General features: G+C 41.1%; 1 protein-coding gene across 2 annotated transcripts in view; it reads left to right on the top strand.

Moving 5' to 3' along the window:
* Positions 1–21,700, top strand: part of nbn (nibrin) — a 100,094-nt gene extending 78,394 nt beyond the window's left edge. The window contains exons 15-16 of one of the 2 annotated variants that reach the window (XR_010019636.1): positions 18,571–18,657; positions 20,121–21,700. Coding sequence is in view for 1 of the 2 variants with exons in the window: in XM_063061536.1 (XP_062917606.1) it covers positions 18,571–18,601 (31 nt within the window). In the remaining variant the exon portion in view is untranslated. Of the gene's footprint in view, positions 1–18,570 lie in introns of both variants that reach the window. The other variant, XM_063061536.1, reaches the window with a different exon arrangement.
* Positions 21,701–22,313: the final 613 nt, after the last annotated feature.

Genomic DNA, 22,313 nt, shown 5'->3' on the forward strand with positions numbered 1-22,313 from the left:
TCTGGGCATCCGATGGAGAATCAAAAAAACGAAGGGCTCCATCTAACATGCGAATCCTTAGACGTGCAGGGTACAGCAGCGCTGGTCTTAAATCCATCTTATAGAATTCCGACATCACGGATCTGTAACGGACCCGTTGGTCCCAGATTGGTTTACTGAAATCTTCCACGAATCGGAACTTAAGATCCGAAAAATCAATGAAACCTTTAGATCGAGCGAATCGAAACAGTCTCTCCTTGTCTTGAAAGTAATGAAAACGTAAGATAACATGCCTAGGTCTATCTGACCTAGACGAGTATGATGGGATTCTGTGAACACGATCCAGTAGCGGTGGTTGGTCAGGAAATACAGTAGGGAATGCATCTTTTAAAAGTTGGGAGAAATATTTCATAGGGTTGTTAGCTTCCACGGCTTCCCTGACGCCAATCATTCGTAAATTCTGCCGTCGCATTCTAGATTCCAAGTCAGAGTTTTTAAAAGTCAAAAAGTCAAGTTTCTTCTTCATTACATTAATTGTTTCTTCGACTTTCCCCATCTTAAGCTCACTTTGTTGCGCGGATTTTTGAAGATCAGATATAGCCGACTGATGTTCCGCAATACATGTTTGCATCTTATCAATTAAATCGGCAATTTTCTGGAACTTAGTTGAGATTTCCGTATGAATCAGGTCTTTAACAAAGCCCATAATTTCTGTACGAATCATCTCCCTAACAGAGGTTGAAATTTCCCTCTGAATTAACTCCGATATAGCTTTCAAAGTCACCGGTGATTCAGTCGGAGGGAGATCCGTAGCTTTCGGTTTAACCGGAGGTTTACCATCCTTGCTGTCTTTCCCGTTCTTAGACATAGCCGATCTCAGTATCATCCAATTGTCAGAGAATTCAGTTTAATTCAAAGTATTGTAAAAATTGATGCCTTAATAGTTAATTAAAGTATAGCTGACCATAGAGAGAAAAAACTCAGAGGTAATGGAGCGAGTCAAGAACGCGACTTCACTCCATGAGCGCTACCGGAAGTCTCCCCCCCACTTTTTTTAACAAGGTACTATGATAATTTTGTTAGAACTGTCAGTTGCTATGTTTTTCAATGTAGTTGCATCTCCATGCAGAAATATTGACATTGGCTGCACAAGTGCATGTATTTTTTGCACATTGTAGAATAATTGGCAAATGTTGCTTAGAAACCACATTTGCCTATAAATACATCTGCAGCTAAATGCAATATAATTCACTTCAGATAAGGAAATGTTTTTCTAACATATATTTGCCAAATTGTTAGGCTCAAGCTGTTCATGCACGGATACAATCATCACATAATACTAAGAATAGAACGAAAGATTTTGTTTTTAGTAAATTGGATATGCTCTACAAATTCACGTTTCTCCATGAAGAATGAGATAGGTGAATTCTTAGGATTTTCCATTATTGGAATGTAATACAAATGCACAGAGGGTCTTCATTAATCTTAGCTACTCTGTATACAAAAAAAATAGATTATTTAAGTCATTGTTTCATTCAGTCAGTCAGTGGGTGCCGTCCCAAATCCGGGGTTGGCGGCTATGCACCTCCATCTTCTTTGATCTTGCGACAGCACCGAGTACAGCCTCTCCTCCAGTTTGTTCTCGCTGACCGCCTTGGCACCGCCCGCTGCCACCCCCGCCGAACTCGAGCCAGAGGCCGTGTCGGCCTCCAGCCACTGCAGCTTCTTCGAACTCGGCCCTTCCTTAGGCGGAGGCCTTGGGCAGGTCCAGGCACACAGTGCAGCGCCCAAGTTCATCATATCTTTTCTAACTAGGTGCATAGCATACGATTCATAGATAGGTGATGAGGCTTTAATCTCTTCCACGGCAGATGGCCGTTGGCTCACAAGGAGCTCATCCGCCCTTTGTCAGGTCTTGTTTTTTTTTCAGTCCTGCTGGGTGTCCTCACACCCTCCTCACCAGACTAAGTCCAGTGGGGGAGCCGGCCCAAGTCGCCGACCAGTCGACCACGGCCCCTTCTAAAATCATCCCTTAGGCTCATGCATTGATTAACCATGCAATAAAATGATGCTGTGTATCACAAACTATTGTTTTAAGAAGAATATTTCCACTCAGATGACATTGAACAATCCATTGTTTCTTATGTATAAGTATTTACTTTATTGATCCTTTATTGAAACGTATAGTTTGAGGTATATCATTTTCCTTTGTGTTTGGACTAACACTATCAAATTTACACATGAGACATTTGTGTCACTTTTGTCTCGCCTCTGGAATTCAACTTCTTTTGTCCATACTTAACCCAAAGCTGTAATAGTTTCTGCAACCAATAAGTTGAAAGAAAACCACACTAAGCATGAGTCAGAAGACACAAGAGACTGCTGGTGCTAGGATCTGGATCTGGAGCAAATTGTTGATGTTTCGGGTGAAGATACCTGATGCAGGGTTCGTTTCCTCCCACACATGCTGCTTGAGCCACTGAGTTCTTCCAGCAGATTGTTGTTGAAAATTTGTCATTTGGAAGTTTTGCAACAGTCTAATACTTTATTGCAAATAATTAACATAACTAAAACCCCCCAGCTGTCATGATAGGACTTGAATTGTATCTGTCCAGGTCTCTAAATTGCTAATCTTGCACCAAATCAGATGTCCCTTTGGTTCCATTCTATCACCACCACAACATCATCTTCAATAGGTTCTCCAGTGAGCAATATATTCTTCATTACTATGAATATGGACTTTTATTCACTTGCTTTATTGCGTTTATTTATTTGTGCTATGGTTACTGGAAGTGAATGCTGCCCTCAAGTTGTGATCTGAATAAAGCTTAGACATAATTTCCACTTCAGCTGTCTTAGCTCTACATTAATTGAAAATATTGAACTACAACTACTAGTTCAGCTTATTTATTTTTGTAATTATTTATTTCATTATGCCTTTTTAAGTTTAAGTTTCAGTACTTCGTAAATTGTTATCACTCAAATTTATTAGCTGTTATGCCCTTTTTTAAACATGGCTAATCTCATGAGCATTCTTTGCTGCCTCTTGCAGGTATACTAGCTTGATATGATATCAAGTGCTTATTTTCTATATTTCAAACTTCATTGAATGTGTAATTGCTCTTGTACATCATAAAATTACATTGGTACCCCACTTACTGCTGCCCAGAAAGTGCAATCCACTATAGTGTTCTTGGACCTCCTGTTCAATCTCTGATGTGTACATACCCCTAAGACTTCAAAAGGATCTTTGTTCAGTTGAATTGGTATGCTCGGGTCTTTGTGCAGATTGCTACCCTGCATGATGTTGTGCTGGGAATGTGGATGCCCTGGTGCCATCCCCTATAATATCCTGCACTCAGCATGCTACATAAATGCTCCACATCTTGTTACTGAGCACATCTTACCACAATCTGCCCATCACCAGCCATCACGAACAGACTGTCCGTTATAACTATAGTGCAATTTATTGCTGCACTTGTATCTTCACAGCAGCGCTATCAGTAATATTTTATCTATATGATAAGACAGGGTGGCTAGCACAATGTTTTATAGTACCAGCCACCTGCATTCAATTCCCACCGCTGCCCGTAAGGAGTTTGTACGTTCTCCCTGTGACTGCCCGTAAGGAGTTTGTACGTTCTCCCTGTGACTGTCCGTAAGGAGTTTGTACATTCTTCCTGTGACTGTGTGCTCTGGTTGCTTCGGTTTTCTCCCACAGTCCAAGGGCGTACCAGTTAGTAGGTTAATTGGCCATTGTAAATTGTTCCATGATTTGGCTAGGGTTAAATTGGAGTTGCTGGGTGGCACAGCTCGAAGGATTGGAAGGGCTTACTTCATGCTGTATCTCATTAAATAAATAGTTATCCCTTTTAGTGTATATTCCATTGTTTCTAGGATTACATCCTGACTTCTAAGTGAAACAGTATTATAACAGCTTGTTGTATCCAAAAGCCTTTGATTCAATTATGTTCACTCATCATTACAGAGTTGAGCTTGGTACACAAGCAAAATCATCTGACTCTAAGTCTATGTTGATTGCCATTTCATATGCTTCTTCATATAGCCTTTTCCTACTCAGAATCAATATTGTTTTCATTTGTTTTAAACTAAGTGGGGTAATAACTGGCCTATTTCTCCATAAATGCTGCATGATGCATTGACAATTTCCTGTAAATGCTGGAAACAGTACAAGCCAAGCAGCATTTCTAGAAAGAGAAACAGTAAACTAACACATTAGTTATTCAGAGGGTACTCTGGATTGGCTGCACACCCATAAACCTGACTTGACCATAAATGAGTCTATTTTAAGTGTGCTACATCTTTTGTATTCATTATTTCTCATTGAAGTTAAACAAAACATTAGCATCACTGCAACAATGAAGTAGGGCGCCGCAATAGCGTAGCAGTTAGTGTGACGCTATTACAGCTTGGTGCATCGGAGTTCAATTCTGATCTCATCCATAAGGAGTCAGTGTTTCCTCTCCATGCAATGTGTGGGTTTTCTTCGGGTGTTCTGGTTTCCTTCCACAGTCCAAAGTCTATAAGACCATAAGACAAAGGAGCAGAAGTCGGCCATTCGACCCATCGAGTCTACTCCGCCTTCTTATCATGAGTTAATCCATTCTCCCATTTAGTCCCACTCCCCTGCCTTCTCACCATAACCTTTGATGCCCTGGCTACTCAGATACCTATCAATCTCTGCTTTAAATACACCCAGCGACTTGGCCTCCACTGCTGCCCGTGGCAACAAATTCCATAGATTCACCACCCTCTGACTAAAAACATTTCTTCGCATTTCTGTTCTGAATGGGTGCCCTTCAATCCTTAAGTCATGCCCTCTCGTACTAGACTCCCCCATCATGGGAAACAACTTTGCCACATCCACTCTGTCCATGCCTTTCAACATTCGAAATGTTTCTATGAGGTCTCCCCTCATTCTTCTAAACTCCAGGGAATACAGTCCAAGAGCGGACTAAGATTCCTTATATGTTAACCCTCTCATTCCTGAAATCATTCTACTGAATCTTCTCTGTACCCTCTCCAACATCCTTTCTTAAATAAGGAGACCAAAACTGCCCACAATACTCCAAGTGAGGTCTCACCAGCGCCTTATAGAGCCTCAACATCACATCTCTGCTCCTATACTCTATTCCTCTAGAAATAAATGCCAACATTGCATTCGCCTTCTTCACCACCGACTCAACCTGGAGGTTAACCTTAAGGGTATCCTGTACGAGGACTCCCAAGACCCGTTGAATCTCAGAACTTTGAATTCTTTCCCCATTTAAAGAATAGTCTGCCCATTTATTTCTTCTGCCAAAGTGCATAACCATACACTTTCCAACATTGTACTTCATTTGCCACTTCTTTGCCCATTCTTCCAATCTATCCAAGTCTCTCTGCAGACTCTCCATTTCCTCAGCACTACCAGCCCCTCCACCTATCTTCATATCGTCAGCAAACTTAGCCACAAAGCCATCTATTCCATAATCCAAATCGGTGATGTACAATGTAAAAAGAAGCGGCCCCAACACGGACCCCTGTGGAACACCACTGGTAACCGGCAGCCAACCAGAATAGGATCCCTTTATTCCCACTCTCTGTTTCCTGCCAATCAGCCAACGCTCTATCCACGTATGTAACTTTCCCGTAATTCCATGGGCTCTTATCTTGTTAAGTAGCCTCATGTGTGGCACCTTGTCAAAGACCTTCTGAAAATCCAAATATACAACATCCACTGCATCTCTCTTGTCTAGCCTATTTGTAATTTCCTCAAAAAATTGTAATAGGTTTGTCAGGCAGGATTTTCCTTTAAGAGGTCCATGCTGAGTTCTGCCTACCTTGTCATATGCCTCCAGGTACTCGTAACCTCATCCTTGACAATCGACTCCAACAACTTCCCAACCACCGATGTCAAGCTAACAAGTCTATAATTTCCTTTTGGCTTCCTTGCCACCTTCTTAAATAGCGGAGTGACATTTGCAATCTTCCAGTCCTCCGGAACCATGCCAGAATCTATTGACTTTTGAAAGATCATCGCTAATGCCTCTGCAATCTCCACAGCTACTTCCTTCAGAACACAAGGGTGCATTCCATCTGGTCCAGGAGATTTATCTACCTTTACACTCTTCAGCTTTCTGAGTACTTTCTCTGTCATAATTGTGACTGCGCATACTTCTCTTCCCTGCCACCCTTGAGTGTCAGGTATACTGCTGATGTCTTCCTCAGTGAAGACTGATGCAAAATACTCGTTCAGTTCCTCTGCCATCTCCTTATCCCCCATTACAATTTCTCCAGTGTCATTTTCTATCGGTCTGATATCTACTCTCACCTGTCTTTTACTCTTTATATATTGAAAAAGCTTTTAGTATCCTCTTTGATATTATTTGCTAGCTTCCTTTCATAGTTAATCTTTCTCCTCTTAATGACCTTCTTAGTTTCCTTTTGTAAGCTTTTAAAAACTTCCCAATCCCAGTCTTCCCACTAATTTTTGCTTCCTTGTACGCCCTCTCCTTTGCTTTAACTTTGACTTTGACTTCTCTTGTCAACCACGGTTGAATCTCTTTTCCATTTGAAAATTTCTTCTTTTTTGGAATATACCTGTCTTGCACCTTCCTCACTTCTCGCATAAACTCCAGCCACTGCTGCTCTGCCGTCTTTCCCGCCAGTGTCCCTTTCCAGTCAACTTTGGCCGGTTCCTCTCTCATGCCACTGTAATTTCCTTTACTCCACTGAAATACCAACGCATCAGATTTCGGCTTCTCTTTTTCAAATTTCACAGTGAACTCAATTATGTTATGATCACTGCCTCCTAAGGGTTCCTTCACCTCAATCTCTCTAATCACCTCCGGTTCATTACACAATACCCAATCCAGTACAGCCGATCCCCTAGTGGGCTCAACAACAAGCTGTTCTAAAAAGCAGTCTCGCAGACATTCTACAAATTCTCTCTCTTGAGATCCAGTGCCGACCTGATTTTCCCAATCCACTCGCATGTTAAAATCCCCCACAATTATCATAACACTGCCCTTCTGACAAGCCTTTTTTATTTCCTGTTGTAATTTGTAGTCCACATCACTGTAGCTGTTTGGAGGCCTATAAGTAACTGCCATCAGGGTCCTTTTACCCCTCCGATTTCATAGCTCAACCCATAAAGATTCTGTACCTTCCGATACTATATCACCGCTTTCTAATGATTTAATATCATTTCTTACCAATAAAGCCACGCCTCCCCTCTGCCTACCTTCCTATCCTTCCGATACACCATGTATCCTTGGATGTTCAGCTCCCAGAGACATGCATCCTTTAGCCACGTCTCAGTGATGGCCACAATATCATACCTGCCAATCTGTAGCTGTACGACAAGATCATCCACCTTATTCCTTATTCTGCTTGCATTTAAGTATAACACCTTAAGACCAGTATTTGGTCCTTTTCCCTTTGATTTCACTGCAACTTTATTGCACTGCAACTCATCCCAAAGGCTACAAATTTGCCCCATCACCTGCCTGTCTTTCCTGACATCTTTACTGCTCACTATCTTAGATTTATTTCTGTTTTCCCCTTCCTCCGCTCTATCATTCCGGTTCCCATCCCCCTGCCAAATTAGTTTAAACCCTCCCTAATAGCTCTATTAAACTTTCCCATTGGGATATTGGTCCCCTTCGGGTTCAGGTGTAACCTGTCTATTTTGAATAGGTCATACTTCCCCCAGAAGAGATCCGAATTATCCAAGAATCTGAAGCCCTGCCCCCTGCACCAGTCTCTCAGCCATGCATTCATCTGCCTGATCCTACCATTCTTGCCCTTGCTAGCACAGGTAGCAATCCCAAGATTACTACTCTGGAGGTCCTGCTTCTCAGCTTCCTTCCTAACTGCCAGAAATCTTTCTTCAGGACCTCCTCCTTACCAACATGTACCAAGACAACTGGCTGCTCACCTCCCCCTTCAGAATATTTTGACCCGATCCGAGACATCCCGTACCCTGGAACCTGGGAGGCAACACACTGTGCGGGTATCTCTATCAGGCTCACAGAATCTCCTGTCCGTTCCCTTGACTATGGAATCCCCTATGACTACTGCATTCCTCTTCTCCCTCCTTCTCTCCTGTGCATAACAGCTCCAGGCTCAGTGCCAGAGACCTGGTCACCATGGGCGTGACCTGTTGTTAGGTTAATTGATCAATGTTAATTGTCCCATGATTAGGTTAAGATTAAGTTGGAGTTGCTGGGTGGTGCGACTCAAAGAGTCAGAAGGGCCCATTCTATGCTGTATCTCTAAATACTTTAAGTAAATGATAGCAGTGATTATTCCAAATGTAACAGCTATGAGAGCTTATTCTGAAAACAGACTTGAAAACTGTCTTTATTATTCAAAGAAGCTTCACTTTGCAAGGGTGAGAAAACATGTGTTGCCAAAATGGAGAAAAACGACAAAATACAGTTGTCATCAAATCTAATATCCATTGGTGAGATCGGGACCTAAACTATTTAACAGAATTCATTGATGCATTGCTCTATCCAGTTAAAACCATTATTTGAAATTCTGGATTGAAACACACAGCCAACTGTCATTTTTTATTGTTATCCAATACTGGACAAAATGCTTGAATAAATTACATCAATTTAGGGGTTGTATGTTGGAGAATGCAGTCTTTCTCCATGCAAAGAGTAATATCAGCACCAAAGCCAGAAATTTGTTCCTGCAAATTTAACTGTCAAAATCTTCTGACTCAGCAGTTTCTTCCGTGAATAAATAAAATATGCTGTATGATAACAGAAAATTAGTTTAACAGGAAACTGCAATCAACTAAATATAAACCTGGAAAATACAAATGTTTACTAACCAGAATTTGGCATATAAACCAGTGTCTTCAAAGTCCCATGCATCAGGAAGACCTAGAAAGAGAGGCCTTATTTTCACCTGTTAGTCCTACTGGCTCTGGCACAATAGAGAAAATGGAAGATATAGTGCCCTTGAACATCAGCAAACCACAAATAACCAAGTTCCAGTTAACTATTGAAGTCAAAAACACTGGGCATAAAGTGTCAAGAACATAACTTTAAAACTCTTATTTAATGAAATGAAAAGGAACAAAATAACATACTTTCAAAAAAATTGAAAGTATATTAAGAAATATCTTAGTAATAGTTAATTGAGAGTTATGCATGAAGGTGAATAAGACTATACGAAAACCAGGGCTAAGCAGGGATTGGTCAGTAAGATCTATGGTCTGCTGAAGAGGGCTAGATAGTTTCAAAGAAAGCATGTAACCTGCCATACGTAATTGGAGGAGATGATTAAAACCCAGAGTATTTTGGGGAAAGATTGAGCTGGAGGGAGGATTTGGTAATGAGGGATGTTGGGCAGATGAGTGGGTCAGTAGGGTGTTTGAATAGATCTTTTGGTAAAAGGAAGGTTGATGCGTGGGAAGAAATTACAGTATTACTGCACAGAAATGGAGCCTTCAGCCAACTGAGTCTATTCTGGCGATCAACTACCCATGTTGTACCTTGATTCTTTGTATTCTCTGTATATTCCTATTAACTATCTCCATCAGCAGCTCCCTGCACCAATTCTGGCACTCATCTGCACACTGGGAAAAATTTAGAGTGACCAATTAACCCATCAACCTGCATATTTTTGGCATGTGTGAAGAAACCAGAGCACCCAGAGGAAGCACAGAGAATATACAAACTCCATTCAAACACAATGGAATGTGACTAGAACTGAGAGGCAGCTTCACCACAGTGTTGACCTCAAAAGGACCAACAACAAAGAAGATATCTAAAACACGAGGAAATCTGCAGGTGCTGGAAATTCAAGCAACACACACAAAAAATGCTGGTGAATGCTGCAGGCCAGGCAGCATCTATAGGAAGAGGTACAGTCCACGTTTCGGGCCGAGACCTTTCGTCAGGACGACAAAGATATCTAGTTGGGATAAAATTGACTTAAACTCTCTGGGAGCTGCCTAATTAAGGTTTGGCTCTTTAACCAACACTAAAAACAGAGAAAATGTGTTTACGGTCTTTTCCTTTGCCAGCAAAACCAAATGTGTAAGTTATTTACATAATGAATATTTAGTGTTTAAGGAAAATGTAGTTTACCTTCATTTGCTAAGATGGAGGAAAGTTAAGGCGATGCTATTCCTTTTCCTTATACAGTGTCAACCGTCACTGTATCTGCTCATTGGTTATGGATTCTCTGTATCTAAAACAAATTTAGAAGCATAAAATTAGAAAGATGAAGCCCATTTAATTGAAACAAATTTAAGAATGCTCTCTGATGGCTGAAAATGCTCAAGAGGGAGTTTAAATTAGTAAGATAGATCATTTAAATGAATTGTGCTACCACCCACTATCACCTTTTGTCTTTTGCACCTGACCTGCTGCTGGCTGGCATCTCCTTTGAATAGAATGTTACAGTTAACTTATACGGTTGTGTTTAAATTCAAACAGCCAGTCTCAGCCTGAAGTAAGCATAGAACAAATTACAAGTTAAATTGAGGGGAAAAATTGGCAGCAGTTCAATAAACATGACAACTTATTGGATGTATTTACCAAGAAATAAAGCAGAATTTTTTGCTCTCTGTGTTTGGTTAATGATTTCCCATAGGTGTTAAATTGGCTGTTAAACTGGAACGGAAGTTGGAGAAATGTACTGGAGGTTAAATTTGAAAAGCAAAAAAGTAATGAAGAGCTAGGATATGGGTAAAATAAACTAAATGGGTTTGTGAAGATAATAGTATTTTACTACAGTGAGATAATGCCTGAGGTGATAAAAGGGAAGAACAAAAAGAAAGTCAATGCTAAAGAGACTAAATTCAAATTTGTGAAGTGAGAAAATAAATAAATTTATAGCACTATAGAAAAAAATTGATTTGATCTAATAGCCAGTCCAGACATTTGGTTACATAAGGATCAATATTGGAAATTGGGTATTTTTAATTAAATTTGATAAGATAAAATTGTGTTCTGTGCTCGGTGTCAGATGTGGGAAGTCCTGGAGTCTCCCAGCCTCCCGGACGGCCATATCTGCACCCGGTGTGTTGAGCTGCAGCTCCTAAGGGACCGCGTTAGGGAACTGGAGTTGCAGCTCGATGACCTTCGTCTGGACAGGGAGAGTGAGGAGATGATAGAAAGGAGTTATAGGCAGGTGGTCACACTGGGGACACAGGAAACAGACAAGTGGGTAACAGTCAGGAGAGGGAAGGGGAAGAGTCAGGCACTAGAGAGTACCCCTGTGGCTGTCCCATTGAACAATAAGTACTCCTGTTTGAGTACTGTTGTTGGGTGGGGGGGGGGAACAGCCTACCTGGGGGAAGCAACAGTGGCCATGCCTCTGGCACAGAGTCCAGCCTTGTAGCTCAGAAGGGTAGGGAAAGGAAGAGAAAGCCATTAGCGATAGGGGACTCTATAGTTAGGGGGTCAGACAGGAGATTCTGTGGATGCAGGAAAGAAACTCGGATGGTAGTTTGCTTCCTAGGTGCCAGGGTCTGGGATATTTCAGATCGCATCCACGATATCCTGCAGTAGGAGGGAGAACAGCTAGAGATCGTGGTACATATTGGTACCAATGACATAGGTAGGAAAAGGGAAGAGGTCCCGAAAACAGACTACAGGGAGTTAGGAAGGAGGTTGAGAAGCAGGACCACAAAGGTAGTAATCTCGGGATTACTGCCTGTGCCATGTGACAGTGAGTATAGGAATAGAATGAGGTGGAGGATAAATGCGTGGCTGAGGGATTGGAGCAGGGAACAGGGATTCAGATTTAGAACACAGAACATAGAATAGTACAGCACAATACAGGCCCTTCGGCCAACAATGTTGTACCAACCCTCAAACCATATAACCCCCCCACCTTAAATTCCTCCATATACCTGTCTAGTAGTCTCTTAAACTTCACTAGTGTATCTGCCTCCACCACTGACTCAGGCAGTGCATTCCACGCACAAACCACTCTCTGAGTAAAAAACCTTCCTCTAATATCCCCCTTGAACTTCCCACCCCTTACCTTAAAGCCATGTCCTCTTGTATTGAGCAGTGGTGCCCTGGGGAAGAGGCGCTGGCTATCCACTCTTATCTATTCCTCTTATTATCTTGTACACCTCTATCATGTCTCCTCTCATCCTCCTTCTGTCCAAAGAGTAAAGCCCTAGCTCCCTTCATCTCTGATCATAATGCATACTCTCTAAACCAGGCAGCATCCTGGTAAATCTCCTCTGTACCCTTTCCAATGCTTCCACATCCTTCCTATAGTGAGGCGGCCAGAACTGGACACAGTACTCCAAGTGTGGCCTAACCAGAGTTTTATAGAGCTGCATCATTACATTGCGACTCTTAAACTCTCTCCCTCGACTTATGAAAGCTAACACCCCATAAGCTTTCTTAACTACCCTATCTACCTGTGAGGGAACTTTCAGGGATCTGTGGACATGTACCCCCAGATCCCTCTGCTCCTCCACACTACCACCCCCAGATCCCTCTACTCCTCCACACTGATTTCTGGATCATTGGGACCTCTTTTGGGGCAGGTGTGACCTGTACAAAAAGGACGGATTACACTTGAATCCCAGGGGGACCAATATCCTGGTGGAGAGGTTTGCTAAGGCTATTGGGGAGAGTTTAAACTAGAATTGCTATGGGGTGGGAACCGAATTGAAGAGATGGAGGAAGAGGAGGTTGTCTCACAAATAGAGAAAGCTTGGAGACAGTGTTTGAGGGAGGATAGGCAGGTGGCAAAGAAAGGACACTCTCAGACTAACGGTTTGAGATGTGTCTGTTTTAAAGCAAGGAGTATTGTGAACAAAGCGGATGAACTTAGAATGTGGATCAGTACTTGGAGCTGTGATGTGGTGGCCATTACAGAGACTTGGATGGCTCAGGGGCAGGAATGATTACTTCAAGTACGGGGTTTTAGATGTTTTAGAAAGGACAGGGAGGGAGGCAAAAGAGGTGGGAGCGTGGCACTGTTGATCAGAGATAGTGTCACAACTGCAAAAAAGGTGGACGCCATGGACGGATTGTCTACGGAGTCTCTGTGGGTGAAGGTTAGGAACAGGAAGGGGTCAATAACTCTACTGGGTGTTTTTTATAGGCCGCCCAAAAGTAACAGGGATATGGAGGAGCAGATAGGGAAACAGATCCTGGAAAGGTGTAATAATAACAGAGTTGTCGTGGTGGGGCATTTTAATTTCCCAAATATCGATTGGCATCTCCCTAGAGTAAGGGGTTTAGCTGGGGTGGAGTTGTTAGGTGTGTTCAGGAAGGTTTCTTGACACAATATGTAGATAAGCCTACAGGAGGAGAGACTGTATTGGGAAATGAACCTGGACAGGTGTCAGATCTCTCAGTGGGAGAGCACTTTGGAGATAGTGATCATTTAGCATTGGAGAGAGATAGGAACAGACAATTTAGAAAAGCATTTAATTGGAGTAACGGGAATTATGAGGCTATCAGGCAGGAAGTTGGAAGATTAAATTGGGAACGTATATTCTCAGGGAAAGATACAGAAGAAATGTGGCAAATGTTCAGAGGATATTTGTGTGGAGTTCTGCTTAGGTACATTCCAATGAGACAGGGAAGTTATGGCAGGGTACAGGAACCGTGGTGTACAAAGGCTGTAATAAATCTAGTCAAGAAGAAAAGAAAAGCTTACAAAAGGTTCAGAGAGCTAGGTAATATTAGAGATCTAGAAGATTATAAGGCGAACAGGAAGGAGCTTAGGAAGGAAATTAGGAGAGCCAGAAAGGGCCATGAGAAGGCCTTGGTGGGCAGGATTAAAGAAGACCCCAAGGCATTCTACAAGTATTTGAAGAGCAAGAGGGTAAGATATGTAAGAATAGGAACTATCAAGTGTGACAGTGGGAAAGTGTGTATGGAACTGGAGGAAATAGCAGAGGTACTTAATGAATACTTTACTTCAGTATTCACTGTGGAAAAGGATCTTGGTGATTGTAGTGATGACTTGCAGCAGACTGAAAAGCTTGAGCATGTAGATATTAAGAAAGAGGATGTGCTGGAGCTTTTGGAAAGCATCAAGTTGGATAAGTCACCGGGACCGGATGAGATGTACCCCAGACTATTGTGGGAGGCGAGTGAGGAGATTGCTGATCATTGTTCTGGCAAAGATCCTCTGCATCATGACTGGAGACGGGAGAGGTTCCAGAGGATTGAAGGGTTGCTTGCGGTTGTTGTTCCCTTATTCAAGAAAGGGAGTAGAGATAGCCCAGGAAATTATAGACCAGTGAGTCTTTCTTCAGTGGTTGGTAAGCTGATGGAGAAGATCCTGAGGGGCAGGATTTATGAACATTTGGAGAGGTACAATATGATTAGGAATAGTCAGCATGGTTTTGTCAAATGCAGGTCGTGCCTTACGAGCCTGATTGAATTTTTTGAGGATGTGGCATTAGGGTTAGGGTTAGGGTTAGGCAAGGCATTTGATAAGGTACCCCATGCAAGGCTTATTGAGAAAGTAAGGAGGCATGGGATCCAAAGGGACATTGCTTTATATATCCAGAAGTGGTCTGCTCACAGAAGGCAACAAGTGGTTGTGGACGGGTCATATTCTGCATGGAGGTCGGTGACCAGTGGTGTGCCTCAGTGATCTTTTCTGGGACCCTTACTCTTCGTGATATTTTTAAATGCTCTGGATGAGGAAGTGGAGGGATGGGTTAGTAAGTTTTCTGATGACACAAAGGTTGGGGGTGTTGTGGATAGTGTAGAGGGCTGTCAGAGGTTGCAGCGGGACATTGATAGGATTCAAAACTGGGTTGAGAGTGGCAGATGGAGTTCAACCCAGATAAGTGTAAAGTGGTTCATTTTGGTTGGTAAAATATGATGGCAGAATATAGTATTAATGGTAAGACTCTTGGCAGCGTGGAGGATCAAAGGGATATTGAGGTCCAAGTCCATAGGACACTCAAAGCAGCTGCGCAGGTTGACTCTGTAGTTAAGAAGGCATACGGTGTATTGGCCTTCATTAATCATGGAATTGAATTTAGGAGCCGAGAGGTAATGTTGCAGCTATATAGGACCTTGGTCAGACCCCACTTGGAGTACTATGCTCAGTTCTGGTCACCTCACTACAGGAAGGATGTGGAAACCATAGAAAGGGTGCAGAGGAGATTTACAAGGATGTTGCCTGGATTAGGGAGCATGCCTTATGAAAACAGGTTGCGTGATCTCGCCTTTTCTCCTTGGAGCGACGGAGGATGAGAGGTGACCTGATAGAGGTGTATAAGATGATGAGAGGCATTGATTGTGTGGATAGTCAGAGGCTTTTTCCCAGGGCTGAAGTAGCTGCCACAAGAGGGCACAGGTTTAAGGTGCTTGGGAGTAGGTACAGAGGAGATGTCTGGGGTAAGTTTTTTTACACAGAGAGTGGTGAGTGCGTGGAATGGGCTGCCGGCAACAGTGGTGGAGGTGGATATGATAGGGTCTTTTAAAGACTTTTGGATACATGGAGATTAGAAAAATAGAGTGCTAGGGGTAACCTTCGTAATTTCTACGGTGGGGACATTTTCGGCACAACTTTGTGGACCGAAGGGCCTGTATTGTGCTGTAGGTTTTCTATGTTTCTCTAAAATGGCAAAGGGGTTGGAAAATGAGAAAGATGTGGGTACGAATAAAAATGCACTATCAATTGAAGTGCAACTAACTGGAACTAAAACACAGAGAAAGCATGGTAGTTTATGAGTCTTCTAAAAATAGATGCAATCTTGGGGAGGGTATATATCGGCGAAAGAGATGCATGTACCTTAGGCCAATACAGTAATCTTTGCAAATTTGTTGTATATGCATAAGATCAGGGAAAACATTAACAGATAATTTTCCAGTTGTATAATGAGAGACCCAGTAGTTCTGATACTTTGTATTAAGAAATATTCATTAATAACCTAGTGAAGTTTATTGTGGAACCACCAAGGGAAATTGGGAAGACATGTAGTTATAGTAAATGTATTGGAAGTAGATTGAAAAATAAGTAAAGATTTTGAAAGAAATTCTGTAATGATCATTCCATTGAGGAATTGGAATCTCTATAGGGAAAGTATTTAATCTATGGTTAACAAGAATAATTAAAGAAAGTTTTGAATTAGGGGAAGATGCTTTCAGTGGTGTGCAAAAAAATCTGAAAACGGGAAAAAATTCGGAAGTTCAGAGTTGAACAAAAAATCAAGTTAAAATAGAATCGGGAAGTTAGTGAAGCAAAAATTCAGATTCTAAACACTTCGTTGGTGAGCAGCAAAAATAATCCTGATCCTTTATTGAGAAATATAGAAAAATTATAAATGGAAGTAGGAAACTTGTCACTTCTGTTAATAAATATTTACAGTAAATACTGCAGAAGACATATTAAAAGATTCTGGAAATAATAATAAACATGAACTCCAGAGCAAAGGACAAACTTAAAACATTTAGTAAAGATGTAGAATCAGAGAAATTAGAAACAGTAAAGGCCAACATATCCTATGGAAATGATCACCTCTCTTCTAGCAATTTAAAGGAGGTGACTTCAAAAGTACTGAATGTATTGTTTTAATCTTACAAAATTGCACAAAATTTAGTATGGACATTGCTAATTGGAGGATACCAAGTGGAACTCTGCTAGTCAAGGAGTGAAGAGAGAAAAGAGGGAACTATACAGCAACTTTTGCTGGGAACATACTTTAATGTATTAACAGTGCACTTAAATCACAATGTTATTGAGCAGAGTTAACTCATCTGAGACTTTCAACATCTCAAATGGCGTGAAGCAAGGGTGCTTTCTAGCACCAGTGCTCTTCAACCTCTTCTTCACTCAAATGCTGAAGCATGCTGTTAAGGACCTAGACCTGGGTATCTACATAAGATATCGCCTAGACGGATCGATGTTTGACCTGAGATACCTTGCTGCAGAAACCAAAATGCTGAGGAGGCTCATCACTAAAGCCCTGTTTGCTGATAACTGTGCCCTCATGGCCCACCAGGAGAATCACCTGCAGACGATTGTCGACAAGTTCTCCGCAGCCTCAAAGTTTGGCCTGACAATCAGCCTCAGTAAGACAGAAGTTCTACAACCTGCACCAAACATTCACCCTGCTCAGCCATGCATCACCATCAATGGCACTGTCCTGAAGAATGTGGAGAGCTTCAAGTATCTAGGAAGCACCATCTCCCATGACAGATCCCTTGATAAACAGATCATAGCAAGGATCCAGAAAGCCAACCAGGCACTCGGGAAACTCCGTGTCAAAGTTCTGGAGCACAAGGATATTCAGCTTTCAATCAAGCTGAAGGTGTACAAGGCTGTGGTCTTCACCTCTCTCCTGTATGGCTGTGAAACCTGGACCCTGTACCACAGGCACATCAAACAGCTGGAGCAGTTTCACATGCGCTCTCTGCGGTCGATCATGAGGATTCGATGGCAGGACCGAATCACCAACCAGGAAGTCCTTGACAGAGCCAACAGCACAAGCATTGAGGCAAGGATCCTCCTGTCCCAGCTACGCTGGATGGGCCATGTAATCCGCATGGGTGAAACAAGAATCCCCATGCAGCTGCTCTACAGTGAGCTTCACATGGCAGTCGCAATCAGGGCCGCCCCAAAAAAAGATTCAAAGACAATCTGAAATCGTACATCAAATGGTCAGACCTCCAGCCTCGACAGCTTGAGGAGTCTGCAGACGATAGGGCTGCGTGGTGCGCCCTGACCAGAGAAGCTGCATCTGATTTTGAGGATGACCGAAATCAGCGCCTTGCAGCAGCACCAGACCGACACCACAAAGCTGTGTATGCACCTGTTCTAACAACCGGTATTCCATATCCAACCTGCAACCGCATGTGTGCTTCGGCCTTTGGCCTCCGAAGCCACATGCATATCCACAGATGACTACTCATTTGACATGATCAGATTATTGCATGTAGTTTCATTTTCATGCAGGTACTGAAAAAAAATCTGAGGGAGAGGATTAATGATCACTTAAAAGGCAAGGACTAATCAGGGAAAAGCAACATAGCTTTATTAAGAGCAAATCCTCTCTGAGCAGTTTGAAGTAACAAGGTGTATTGATGAGGGCAAGGTAGTAGATATGATTTATATAGACCTTGGTAAGGCCTTTGCCAAGGTCTCACAAGGGAGACTGGTATGAAAGGTTAGATCCCAAGGGATCCAGGGCAAGTTGGCAAACTGGATCCAAAATTAACTTTGCAATAGGAAACAATGCATGTTGACATAACGTTGTTTCTCTGATAATGGCTCCTTTGTATCTTTTTGTTCACTATTACAGAGGGATTTCCTGATCTCTAAGAGGAGTCATGCTTTAACCTCCAGAGTTATGTTCTTTTTGAAACTTTCTACCTTCTGACCAAATAGGTGGAAACAACACCTAAGATTGGGCCACAAATGTGAAACAATGGTGCTTCAAAATTATCTCATGGTCAGCATTGACTAGTTAGCCCAAAGGGCCTGTTAATGTGCTCTCTGATTCACCAAGCACCTACTGGCGTAATGTAATGATGTTTGGTGCAAAGATTTTCAGATTTGATTCTACTTCAAATTGACCTATTTTCTATCTTTACACGATTAACTATTTTAATTAATTTACAGATATGACCCAAAATCTATCAGAAAAAGATGATGCATTTGGGGAGAATCATCACTGGGAGCAATAATCAAACCCTTCAGAGTATAATGGTATGTAGCTGAAGATGAGACCCAGAAGTCATGAAGATTTCCTTTTGGAATATTTACAGTTAATTCTATTCACGTTTAGGTGTTAATTTTAAAAGTCAGTCTTTTTTTTCTATACTTCTGTTGACCACATCGTTAGGCTACATCAAGTTTGGTGAGAATTTAGAGGAAGTTGGTGGAGAGCTGTTAAGTAACATTGGCTAATGAATGTATACTACCATTTTGAAACATGAATGTATTAAATAACTGATTCAAAAAATATATTAAAATTCTTTCATGTACCATAAAAATTAATTTAATATTCTTTATATGTTTAAATGTTCACAAGTACGTTTATACAACAGAGTGGTATTTTACTACAAATGTTGTACAGAAGTCAGATTTGAAAATAAAGAATTACAGTTTTAGTAGTACATTGGAATAAAATATTCTAGTGGCCCAAGTTGTCTGTATGAAAAAAACCTGAGTTGTTTCATATGAACCTGAGTTTATCTTTGATCCAAATTTGCCTTTATATAGTTATTTTGTTTATATGAAAATAGATCTTACCATTCAAATTGCAGATTCTGCATTAGCAAATACAGCTTAGATTTGTCAATCAACTTATCATGTTGAGATGTGTTTAAATCAATGTGCCTGTAATCGTTAAAATGCTATGGCCATTCTGCATTATTAGAGTAAACTTTTGTGTGTAACTTACAGTAATCATAAGTCATTTATGTGAACGATTTGTCTTTCACAATGTTTATTTACCTTTACTTACAAAATTGTTTCACAAGTGACATAGGGCAGAAAAATTACACCAAGCTTCAAAGATTTTAACAGTTACCAAGTAGGAATCAAAATCAGCATCTAGGGTTTAAGAGAATTATTATTTGAAAATAGCTAGCCAGCAGCAGCAGCTACTACTAAAAGAGAAATTGTTTTGTTTTTATTAATTATATCAATTTAGAAATTTCTTAACAATTATGTACATTTTCAAAGAATTGGCATAATTGATAGTTGAACACTAGGAGATAGTTGTGGGAAATAGTGACCGAATTTGGGCGGTAATAGGTGGAAACAAGAAAAAGTTGCAGATTTTGTGATCTGGTAAGAAAGATAGAGAGCAGAAACAAATATGGGTAGTAAGAAAAAGGGGGGGGTGAGACCCAGTGGGAGATTTGTGTGGTGATGGGCAGATGGAGGCAGAGAAAGAAACTGGGTGATCGGGGACTGGGGTTTGGAAATAAGAGGCTTCATGGGAGGACATAGGTTGACCAGGAGCAGCAAGGAAGGATCAAGGGAAGGAGGTTACCTGAAATTTGGAATTCACTGTACATGCCATTGGGTTATAGACTACCCTGGGAGAATATGCATTACAGTTCATCTAGTTTGTGTTTGGCCTCACCATTTTAAGCTGTGCTTTTATTTACCCTTCCTATTCTCACACCAACCTATCTATCCTTGGTATTTTTCGCTACTAGGATAAGGCCAAACGCAAACTAAAGAACAGCAGCTCATCAACAGGCAGTTAGTGCTGCCACAGTTCTTTCAGCAAAGCAAGTCGACCATTCCAGCTACTTTACACACACCCAGCAGAGAACAGAGTTGTATTCAGAATTTTAATATGTACATGTATAACAGCATGTTTTTATTAGCCGTAAATTGTGAAATATACTTACTAAAATACAACAAAATCAGATTTCAGTGAACATAAAATAGTACAATATGGACTGCCATTTGACCTACGATGAGCGAATCATAACATTAGTTTATACAAAATGTTATCCTGTTTATCATCCATATCCCTGTATTCCCCTCATATTCATGGGTCCATCTAAAGGCTTCTTAAAATCCACCAAACTGCCTGATCCCACTACTATCCTTGGTAACCCATTCCAAGCACTTACATGCTCTGACCTTAAAAGCATGTCCTCTGGTATTTGTCATTTCTACCCTGGAGAACAATTTTAACTCTCTACCTCATAATTTTAACAATCTCTATCAGGTTTGCCCTCAACCTCCAACACCAAGAATAACCTAAGTTTGTCCAACCTCTCCTTATAGCTCATACCCTCCAAACCAGGAAACAATGTGGTAAACAACTTCATACTTCCCACAATCCCACATCCTTCCTATAAGTGGTTACTTTAGGGCATCACAGCAGTGTAGCAATTAGCACGAAGCTATTACAGCTCAGGCTGTCTAAGGAGTTTATATCCTACCCGTTAAGCCATAGCTTTCTTCTGGGTGCTCTGGTTTCCTCCCACATTCTAAAGATGCCAGTTAGTAGGTTCATTGGTCATTGTAAATTATCCTGTGATTAGGTTAAGTTTAAAGAGGTGGGTTGCTGGGTGGTGCAGCACTTTGGGACAGGAGGGCCTGTACCTCAAAATAATGGGGTGATCCAGAAATGCATCAAGTGCAGTCAGACTGAAGTTTTATATTCATTACTCTCATAATCAACGCCCCAAATACTGAAGGCAAACATTCCAAAATTTTCAACATCTGTAGTTTCTCTTGTGTTTAAATAACCCATATGCCTTCTTTACCATCTCAGCCACTTGTGTGGTCAATTTGTCTGAACTATGACCCTGGACAGCAGTATCTGTGCATCCTCTGCAATCTTGTTCCATGCATAAACAGGTAAAATGTATCAAATAAAAAATTGTAGATGACTCAACTTCTCCAGATTATCATGTCCCCTCTCACCCCCAATAAAACTTAATATGGATGTATGGCTAAAATTGTGTAAAGATAAATGATGCTTCCACTTTTGGAAAGCAGCTGAAAATTCTGGCTTCACCCATTTTTGACTTCTTTTCTAGGCATTGACATTGAACTTACCTTGGTTGCTGAGGTCGATAAATGTAAACTGTTGTGTATTAATATTTAATATTTCAGTAATATTTTGTGTATAAAATATATACACACACACATATATATATATAGATTAAGCATTTTTCTTCAATTTATTACAGGTTGTATGTATAAATATGTGAATTGCAAACATCATGCTGTCACGTGATACACGTGTGCCTCACTTAAAGTAAACTCAAGGTTAGACTCATATTTCAGACTCCTGTGTCTTTCTTTGAATTATTTAATGTTTTGAAGTTACAAAACAACATTGGCAACAAGGTATTTTTTAAATTAACACGAAATGGCTACCAAAGACGCAGCAAGACGTTCAAACTAAAAACAGGTAAAATACACCGCATAGCACATGCAGAGATGCAGCCCATGTTCTGCAAAAGGGAAGAAATGATCGAGTTTTAAAAAAACAGTAAATAAAGAATTCTCAGCTTCATAAAAAGTGAGTACCAGGTGATAATAATCATTAAAACAAAAGGCAGAAATGGTTAACTGCACTGGAAAGATTGATGCATTTGATTACACAACAGATGACTGGATTTATATACTAAGCAAATTGAACAATATCTTGAAGCAAATGTAATAGCCAGTGAGAAATGGGTAGCAATTTTGTTGAGTACATTGGGCTTAAAGCAATAGTTTGCTTTGTAGTTTAATTGCTCCAACCAAACCATCTGAAATTAGTGTTGCTGGCTGGCATTGTCAAAGTAATGCATGAACATTTACAGCTAAAGCCATAAGACCAAAAGATATAGGAGGGTGGCCCATTGAGTCTGCTCTACCATATCATCATTGATCCATTT

This window comes from Mobula hypostoma, chromosome 1 (assembly GCF_963921235.1).
Source record: "Mobula hypostoma chromosome 1, sMobHyp1.1, whole genome shotgun sequence".
NCBI lineage: Eukaryota > Metazoa > Chordata > Chondrichthyes > Myliobatiformes > Myliobatidae > Mobula > Mobula hypostoma.